The sequence below is a fragment of the Barbus barbus genome (assembly GCF_936440315.1).
Source record: "Barbus barbus genome assembly, chromosome: 25".
Taxonomy (NCBI): Eukaryota; Metazoa; Chordata; class Actinopteri; order Cypriniformes; family Cyprinidae; genus Barbus; species Barbus barbus.
In genome coordinates, this window is record NC_136753.1 from 7,809,687 (window position 1) to 7,819,708 (window position 10,022).

The 10,022-nt window shown below is 40.9% G+C and overlaps 2 protein-coding genes across 2 annotated transcripts; both read left to right on the forward strand.

The window, feature by feature from the left end:
- Nucleotides 1-289: 289 nt before the first annotated feature.
- Nucleotides 290-5,684, forward strand: LOC306845181 (protein Wnt-6-like). Its single transcript, XM_079377828.1, has 4 exons — nt 290-757; nt 1,242-1,462; nt 2,296-2,621; nt 3,756-5,684. The coding sequence occupies exons 1-4, from the start codon at nt 681-683 to the stop codon at nt 4,215-4,217; spliced, it is 1,086 nt and encodes a 361-aa protein (XP_079233954.1). The 5' UTR covers nt 290-680; the 3' UTR covers nt 4,218-5,684.
- Nucleotides 5,685-6,572: 888 nt separating this feature from the next.
- LOC306844821 (cyclin-dependent kinase 5 activator 1-like) lies at nt 6,573-7,499 on the forward strand (the record flags this gene model as incomplete). Its single annotated transcript, XM_079377215.1, has 1 exon — nt 6,573-7,499. One exon carries the CDS (start codon nt 6,573-6,575, stop codon nt 7,497-7,499), a length of 927 nt encoding a protein of 308 aa, XP_079233341.1.
- Nucleotides 7,500-10,022: the final 2,523 nt, after the last annotated feature.

The window sequence follows — 10,022 nt, forward strand, 5'->3', positions numbered from 1 at the left end:
ACACAGGCAAGAGAACACTTTATGAAAAACATATCAAAAACGACAGCTGGACATCATAACACTAATTGAAATTTAAGGCCTGATGAAAAGGAGAAATAAAACGAAAACAAAGCCAGACGAGTTTTCTGGTTGACATAAATCCATGGGAATCATTTCTGTTTCCAAAACAAATAAGGGCTGTGCGGGTTTACATCAACTGAACGAGTGTCATGTAGGGTTTCAGCACCGTTTGTTTACAAGCTCCTGAACTTTTTTGACTTGACAGGGATTTTTCTGACGCTACGTCAACAGAGGTGGAATGCGCGCGTGCCAAGTTAATAAGATACGATAGACGCGCTGTTCAGAAGTGAGTTGCACGGGTTTTACTCAGTGAACGCTCTCGGAAAACATGCTTGTTTGATGCCAGTTTTTTGGTCTGACTACAGAAGTGGATTTTTATTTTTTTTGGATTGAGTTAAAAGCAGCGATGATTCATTTGTCTTCGCGTCCCTCTTGATTTGCGCATCACAGAGTCTTCACGCACTTTTAATCGCGTCTCAGCAGAGCATTTAAAACGTTTTCATGCTGTTCTTGATTACTGCTGGATATGATGCCAGTGCAAAGACTCGCCGACAAAACACGGACACATCGGTGGGACAGTTTCAGGTAGATTTGACCCGTTTGTGGATGTAAATCCCTGGATGATGCTCTCAATGCAGAAGAACGTCGTCTTGTTCCTTATTATCTTCAATACGACCCTCACACCTCTGCAACGAAGGTAAGCTGCGGCTTTATTCACGCCTGTTAATAGTACTTGTTATTGAGCTGCTCAAATATAGTTCTCTGAAAACTCATGCAGCATTGCTTCTAAAAATGTTATTTTGAGGTAATTAGGATTACACCAACAAACGCAGGAATTTATGACTGCGTTCAGGTTCAACAGGCCTTTTTAAATAACAAGAGGCAATGAAAGATGTGAAAAAACTGTTTTGTTAATGGCAAATAAGAGGGAGGGTCAAGACTTAAAGGATGAAAGGAGGACGGAAGAGAGAAAAAGGACAGAGTAAGCAAGAGTTTTAGAATCACATTTTTGTAGATTTCCTGAAAATTCCCCAATATGAATTATTTTTATTTTTTTTACAATTTCCAAGTTTCTTATTTGGGGAAAGGACTATCAAATTGAACCCAATGTCTCTGTGTGAGTGTGTCTTTGTTTTGAAGTGTATTTACTTTATATATATATCTATTTCTTTTTGCACCAGGGTGGATGGCAACCCTTTAGTGATGGATCCCAACAGTATCTGCCGTAGAACTAGAACGCTGGTAGGCAGACATGCTGACATGTGCCAGTCTCAGCCTGAGATAATTCAAGAAGTGGCAAAAGGTGCCCGGTTGGGAATGCGAGAATGCCAACATCAGTTCCACAATCGTCGATGGAACTGCAGCAGTCAGAGCAGAAACCTGGCCAAGATCCTGCAACAAGGTGAGGAACAATACAAAAGCTCCTCATGATTTTTACTTGTACAATTAAAACTCAGTTGATTTTCAATGAGGATGAAATGGATGCAGTCAGCCTTCTAACACTTAGATTAACAATGACCTTGTTCAGCAAAACATGAGTGAGTGAATGATGACAGAATTTAAATTTTTGGATGAAATATCCCTTTAATGAAGGCCTTCATTAACACCATGTTGTTAGCTGTATGTCCATTAGAGGGCATGGTTGTATCAATTTGACCATGAAAATAGTTACCTGACATAACATAAGTGAAGAAAACAGCAGTAGAGCTTATTCTTTTGTCAGTAGGTTAGCTTACCTTGTAGTGCATGTATCTAAATGAGGCTGCGATGAGGCATCTTGCCAGTAAAAGACATTTTGTTTGTTATGTTTGCCCCTTTTTTAAATCCAAACATTGCATGCCAATTGCCAAAGTACAGCAATTTATAAGTTAGACTTGTGTAAATGTTAATCTGATCCCAAGAGTGAGTGTGTCTTGGAGGAATCCTTTACACTAAGGGGAAAAATGCTCTTTTGGCAGGTCAACATGTATTGAGGCAGGTCTAGACAACGGAGATGTGTGAGGAATTTGAATCTGCTAAATGAGTTATTGTTAATGTGGCAATTCCTTAGATATTTAAGTGATCTTAGAAGTGAGATGGGGTGTTGTCCTGAAACAAGAGTTTAGATAAAGATCACATTCAAACACATACCATGAGATGATCCAAATGAAACAATGCACTTTTTCAGATGATCATGAGACAAAATATAAGGGTTGGATTTAGACAAACTTCCCTGTTTTTTTAACTGTTCTCTAGATATCCGGGAAACTGCATTTGTGTATGCTATCACAGCTGCAGGGGTGCTGCATGCAGTAACACAAGCCTGCAGCCAGGGAGCGCTGCCACAGTGCGGCTGTGTGACCCTTCAGAGTTCCTCTGAAACTTACCACGACTCCCCGGCAAAGGAGGTACTCATCCAGGCTTCACCTGTTCAAGATGGGCGCTGGGAATGGGGGGGTTGTGGAGATGATGTGGACTTTGGCTACGAGAAGTCTCGTCAGTTCATGGACACCAGACAGCGAAAAGGCAAGAGTGACATCAGGACCCTTATTGACCTGCACAACAACGAGGCAGGAAGACAGGTACGTTCACATTTCTGGGTTTGGCTTGGAACACAGAAGGATAGCATTTTACATGGGACAGTGTAGTAAATATAACTTTTGCAATAGCAATAGCAAAAGAAAAATACACTATTGCTTTTACACAACCTCCAAAAGAGGAAAAAAAAATCTATAGAGAGATATGGACAACAGTGAGAATAGAGAAATAATGTAAAATCTACATCACTCCTTCAACATCTGCAGTGATTACTCTTTAATCTCTTTTGTAGTCAAATCTCTTACTTTAAATGAAAATAATGAAAAAAATTTTTTTTTCTAAATTTACCATGTTGCTTATTGCGGATGTGCGTCATTGCAGTCTGTGAGGACATCAGTGGTCCATTCAGATACGGGCTTTACTGTTGCTAACTGCGGTGATTCATTAACTACAATCACTTCCACCACTTCACTTTTCGTACTTACACTTATGTAGACAAAAAAACAATTGCATATTTATCTAAGCAATATTACACGAGCAACAGTGTATTATTCAGTCATTGGCAGGATGCCGTGGGTAATTCAAACCAAGCAAGTATACTATTGCTTTGGCACAACAGTTTAATAAACAATAGGTTACTATATTGAGTCACTTACATTTTAGACACAATATTCCCAGATATTTTGTCTATTTTTGATCCTGCCAACAAAAATAGTTCCACAACAAATCAAAACAGATTCAACAGTGGCGCCTCGAACAGAACATCAACACAGTTTTGTTCCTGAATGAATCCGTTATGTGCAAACAACAACAAAAATAAATAAAAAATAATAATGATATTAATAATAATAATAATAATAATAATAATGATAATTAAAAATAAAAAACCCACAATAATTTCTGCAGCAATTAAAGGTAGCCAGTATGTGTTCTGCACATCAGCATTCTGGTGTCAAACCATAATTTTTGCACTTTAAATAAATTACATGGTTGTTTCACCTTTTTTTTAGTTTAATTGAGCTGAAAAATTACTATTGTCTTTTTGTAGAGCTGCTTTACATCTGAAATTTGCTCTTAATTTAAGAAACTGAATGAAATGCAGGACAGATGAACAGTTGAAGAAAAAGAGCAGATGTCGTCTTTTTTTCTTAATTCTCTCTTGTTTTATGTGCATGCAGGCCATACAGAAACAAATGCGGACCGAATGTAAATGTCATGGCCTTTCTGGTTCCTGCACACTTCGCAGCTGCTGGAGGAAGATGCCTCTCTTCCGTCAGGTTGGTGACTACCTCATGCAGAGCTTCCATAAGGCCGTCCGCGTGATGGGTGGGAATGATGGTAAATCGCTAGTCCCCATCGATCCAGATACCCCTCCCCTGGATGCTAACGTCCTTATCTATTCAGCTGAGTCACCTGATTTCTGTCAGGCCAATCAAAGGATGGGTACAGAAGGCACACAGGGTCGTGTGTGTATCAGCACAGAGACAGGGCATGGAGGCTGTGACAGCCTGTGCTGCGGTAAAGGATTTGCAGATTACACACTGGAATATGAGGAAAACTGTCAGTGCCGGTTTCACTGGTGCTGTGAGGTTCAGTGCCAGAGATGTTCTGTGAGAAAGGATGTCAGCCTTTGCTTGTGAAGTCCACTCAAGGAGTTAAAAAACAGAATGGCATCTATAGTAGTTGTGTTTGAGCTGGAGGAAGAGCACATTTGTTTTCTCTCCTATGCATAGGAGTGTCTTCTGTGCAGAATGAAGACTTGTGAAAACAGGTGCTTATCATCCTCTTGCTCACATGCATTTTTTGATGGTCCACAAGACTGAGCAATATCAAGTCAGCAAGTCAGGTGGGAGCAGTGTTGCCAGGTTTTGCTAGAGAAATAAGCGACCTGGTCTGAACAAAAAGAAGCCCAAAAATTAGAGACCTGGTCTGGGAAAACAAGCCCAAAATAAGCTACCCCTGGTTTTCCCTGGGGGAAAAAAGCACACACACGTCCCTTGACTGCCTAAAACTATAAGCAACTGTTTGAAAGGGCAAGCCCAAAGTCATTTATAATAAGTAGACTTGGCAACATTGGGTGGGAGTCAGAGCTTTTGTGGCTGCTTTTGAAAATGAACATACATCTTACTGCCACCTGCTGGTCCTTTATTAAGAGAAATTAGTGTGTTAAAATGAGTGTATTTCTCTACATTTTCAGAACACTGAGCTTGAGAAACATTAGATAAAAGCATCCTCTAACACACTCCCAAATTAATGCTATGTGGTTTGTGTATCCTTGGTATCTGAAAATGATCCAATGTCAGTACTGTCCAAGGTGCTGAACCCCTGACTGACAGATGCCTCGCAGACCTAAAGATGCAGTCAGTACCTGACTGATTGAGGACATTTGTTGGTCTAATTATGAAACATTGTCCATTGTTTAGCATCTTCCAGCAATTTCCTTCTGTACCTGCACATGCATTTTATTAACTGCATATATTTGTAACAAATAGTAGGCTATACACTGGAAAAATAGTAACCTAAAAATGTGCTTCATGTGGCAATATTTGATGTTCTGAAATATTTTCACAAACTCACATAGAAATAGATTGAAGGAGTGCTTAAATGTTTGAAAATTATATTTACCAAGCAAAAACCATGTTTACAGCATCAGAGATATATGAGAATTTAAATCACACTTAAAAAGAGGATATATTGTAGAGCAATAGGATACATTGTCTAAACAGCTATTTTTATAAAACCAAAATTTAGAAGTAGCATCACAATAAAAGAAAAGGAAAGTGTTTCAAGAAAAGAATGAAATATCTATTTAGGTAACAATTGCAGGTTTACCTCTTTTTACAGTGTGTAATAACAACATGATAGTGGGCTTTTTCACACGATTTTGCCTTATGTAAAGTCTACAAATGAATGTCCACAAGGTGGAGCAAAAACATGGCTCTTCAATGCTGCAAAAGTGTCTGAGGCTACTGTAAGCAATGCACCTGTACCACTAGGGTTTAAAAGACCATATTTGTGTTATGGTGTATATACAGATTTAAAAAGTATGAATGATCTAAATCATTGATTTTTTTTTAAGAAACAGTGTGAAATGAAATGACAAATTTAAAAAAAAAAAAAAAAAAAAAAAAACCCTTTAAAAAAAATGTTATATTTGTCCACTTATTGCCCTTATTTCTCTTTACTTTAGTTTTCTACCCTAAAAAAAAAAATCTGTTGGTGTTGTCACTCAGAAATTGCTAGTAATTTTCACAAATAATTACAAACAGCAAGTAACACTGAATTAAACATGACATTTTTAATGAGAAAGACTGACATTTGTTCCTGTAAAACTCCAATAACCTTTGTTTTATTTACAACTTCGAAGCAGCTGTGAGACATTTTGGGAACTGATTGTGTGTCCGTGTTTGTCTGAGAGATTTAGTGAGCTAGCTGACATGCTGAACAGCTGTAATTATGAGATACACTGTTTCGCGTCGTTGAGAAAAATCCACAAATACTCTCTGAACCGCTTGTATAAAAATAGAAATCTGAAAGAGACTGTCTAACCCATATACACGCTCATATAAGATGTGGGCAAATGTTTAAAGCTTCCGTGGTTGGTGATTGCAGACATCAGTCGTTTCACGTCGCGTCAGGATTGGCAGACGGAGGAGGCTTATCCCGGTTTACAGGTCTGTACCTTTAGTTTTTTTGCCCGGCTACACATTACAAGTCCTGCCCATTGCTCCCGCGGTCTGAGGCTGCGCGTGCAGTGGGATGCAGAAGGAGTGGCGGAGCGCGCGCGACTGAGGCGAGCATCTATTATTACATAGGTACGCTAACCTTATCAACTCAACAGCTGTTTTCCCCACTGTATACCCGGTGGTCACACGAAACATAAATGGACGTGAACCTGTGACTCTGAAGTCGCACCTCCCCGAGGCACTGAACGGGACGAAAGGCGAGACAGCGCATTCCGAAGGGCCGGTGGGTGTTGGTCGTCAGTGGAAAAGATGGGCACGGTGCTCTCGATTTCTCCCACGTCCAGAAAAGGAGGGATTCTGGATGAGAAGACGGATGGAGCTAGCGGCAAGACGGAGAAGAGCCTTAAGCGCCATTCGGTGCTGATATCGGCTCTGACGTGGAAGCGGTTAGTCGCTGCCTCGGCCAAGAAGAAGAGTGCCAAGAAAGTGAACCCAAACCCACCCGTTTATCAGATCACTAACCCCGTTGACCAGCTGAACACCGAAAATCTTAAGAAGTCTCAGTCAGGCTCCGAGCGCAAGACGAAGCCTGGGCCACTCGCAGTGCCAGTCCCTACAGTACCGGATAAAAGCCTTCGATCTAGTCAAACCCAGAATGCATCCCAAGACGGAAAGCAGCTCCTGTCGGTCCAGCGGCAACCGAGCAGCCGCTCCATCATCTCGCCTAGACGAGTCATCGTGCAAGCCTCCACAGGAGAGCTCCTTCGCTGCCTGAGCGAGTTCATGTGCAGGAGATGCTACAAACTCAAAGAGCTGAGCCCAAATGAGATCATCCTTTGGTTCCGAAACGTCGATCGGTCGCTGCTCATCCAAGGCTGGCAAGACCAGGGTTTCATCACTCCCGCCAACTTGGTGTTCGTCTACCTGCTCTGCCGGGAGGCGGTGACCGAGGATATTTCCAGCGAGTACGAGCTGCAGGCCACCTTTCTCACCTGCCTGTACCTGGCTTACTCTTACATGGGCAACGAGATCTCGTACCCGCTCAAGCCCTTCCTGGTGGAGACCAACAAGGAGGTGTTCTGGGAGCGCTCTCTGCGGATCATTGACAAACTGAGTGCCAAAATGCTGCAGATCAACTCCGACCCGCATTTCTTCACCGAGGTCTTCCAAGACCTCAAGAACGAGGGTGGCTCGAGCGATACGAACGGAAGATGGAATAATAACCTGGACCGCTAAGTTTGGCTCGTGTCAAAGGGAGAGAGAAGCTCCCTGATACCTCTCCACACCCTTCCTTTAAGGGTGAAATGAATGTAAGGCCCGACTGCTGAAGGTGTGAAGAGTGTTTCACTCTAGTGCTGATTTATTGGAAACGGACAGGGGGATTTCGCCTCACCTCCATGAGAGGGGGTTTACGCTAATACATGTGTAAAATACAACCTTCATGACCCAGTGAATGTTACGAGCGCGATCTGGGGTTTCTTCATAGTTTACTTAATGCATGCTTAAAATATTCTACTCGTATCATCATTGTGGTTTTTGAAGAAGAAGAAGAAGAAGAAGAAGAAGAAATGAATAACGCTATCTGGTGCCGAGCTAAAGTGAGAGATGTAAATTATTAGCTTGTGCGTCAGTGTTGGGGTCTTATTTTTCTATTAGTTTCAGAAACGATGTTGTCACCGACGCTGAGCTGTCCAGGGTGCTGGCCTGCAACAGACTCTCTCCTCTTGTCTCCTGTGGCGCCTGATGCTATCTATCTGAACGTTGAATGTACTGTTTTACAACAAAACGATTCTCTACAGTCATATGTGCCAATTGTCATAGTATAAAACGTAATGTTTTATAGTGTATATTTGAAAATATATGAATACAAATACCCCCAGACTCTCTGCCACTTCTTTATTGTTTTGATGATGAAAAGGGGACAGTCGATGCATCAGTTAATGATTGAAGTGTCCTTTTTGCTGCGTTTTTCATCTAGGCATAAATGGTCAAGGTTTTGCTGACATTGGCTGGCGCTGGCATAATACTGCATGCAGATAGAAATCTGGCTAGCTTGATTCAACTCAAAATGATTTGCATTTGATTTTCAATATTTTAACAAAACTCGACCATTGGTAAAATCTCAATTCAAATCATGCATGAGAGCAAGCAACAGTGTAGCCTAGGGATAGTGACTACGTCATTCCTGTGCAGGCAAATGACCGCATATGCTTGAAGATAATCAGTCGGATAAGCGGCGCAGTAACAACATAAATCCAGTGCATGGATTCACCGGAGGCTTTTCACTTTACGTCTAGCTGTGCAAAATCGTTTATGTTAATTCTGGACAACAGACACCTACATTTAATCAATCATTCGTGACTAAGTTCTGTGTATAAATATGTATCGGCTCCTTTTTGACTCATAGCTGGTTGCTAGCCGTGGTGCTGAAGCTCGCCTTCAGTTCCTGTGTTACTTTGTTAATAGGCCCACATAGAAACTATGTCCGTGACTAAATATGGGGGGACCTTGAACTTGGTAGATTATCTTACAAACCTCGACACGACTGTAACATGTCACGTTTCAGAAGTTAGAATAAATTAAAAATCAATATTCTACATGGTCTTTCAGTTCTAACAATTGGCTGTCACATAATGAAAACATTAGACTTCCAGACGTTAGGCAGGCTACGGTTTGATTACCTCAGTATCAGTTTTGTAAAAGAATCAGATAAAATTGGGATTTAAATATACATTTTAATACTATCTATTTATTTGCATTTATTTATGATATTTATATATATATTTTTTAAAATATTTAATTTAATTTTTTTAATAATATAGTATTTAATATACTTATTAAAACGTTCTCTATATAATATAGAGTATGTTAGCTTATATTTTACAAAAAAAAAAAAAAAAAAAATGCTGACACTGCTGGACACAGGGCTCTGACATAGGCTACTTTTCACTTTCCCCTATCGGTAAAGGGAAAGAGAAACGTCTTGAGAGTGAAAATTGCCTCAGGGGTGCATGAGTCATTGAGCGAGTAAGAAGCAGCTGGTTTGAAACGAGATAACCCCCAGAATTTGTGAATAAAACACGTGGTTCGGGAGCTCGAACATTTGATTGGCTGGATTTTGGTGCAGTCTGATAGAAGTGTCATTGTGACGGAAGGCTGCAGAACCGGGCCATAGGAATTCTGTGGGCGCATTCCGCTCCGTCTCTATGACAACGGCTATATTAAAGGGTCTGATCCAAAGCCCGAGCGTGAGAAACGCAAATGTAGTTATCTCGTACAACAGCTTTCTCTAAATATGAATCCGGACGCCCTAGAGTTTTATTATTACCTGCAATATAGCACCTATCATTATTGATGTGCATAAATGCCCTTCCTATTCAAACGATGCTCTTGACAGTGAAGCAGATGTGAATGTTAATGGGTTGGTATAGCCCTTAAGCCATATACAATGAAGAAATACACCAGCGAGCATGAATTAGGCAGCATTATTCCTGAATGAACCTTCAATGTGAAGATAATTCTTGTTAAGTAAGCGGTTTATGTAAGTGTATAGCCTACTGCTGTCTGCTGGAGCCGTAGCAACCACGGACGGATGCAGCCGTGTATACGGTTGCCGTGGAAACGCCAGCAGCGGGAAGCGAGATCCAGGGACCACAGAAAGGACGAAGCCGACCATTAATATTTTACACTGTTTCCTTCTGCTTTCTATTTTTGCCAGAGATGACTGTCAAACCTATGGTGGGAATGTGGGATTAGTCC

What these genes read in the sequence shown, in the direction of transcription:
- LOC306845181 (XM_079377828.1), top strand. Translation starts at nt 681, where the DNA reads ATGATGCTCTCAATGCAGAAGAACGTCGTCTTGTTCCTTATTATCTTC. An exon ending in GGCCAAGATCCTGCAACAAG is followed by an intron (nt 1,463 to 2,295) that starts GTGAGGAACAAT and finishes ACTGTTCTCTAG; the next exon opens with ATATCCGGGAAACTGCATTT. An exon ending in ACAACGAGGCAGGAAGACAG is followed by an intron (nt 2,622 to 3,755) that starts GTACGTTCACAT and finishes ATGTGCATGCAG; the next exon opens with GCCATACAGAAACAAATGCG.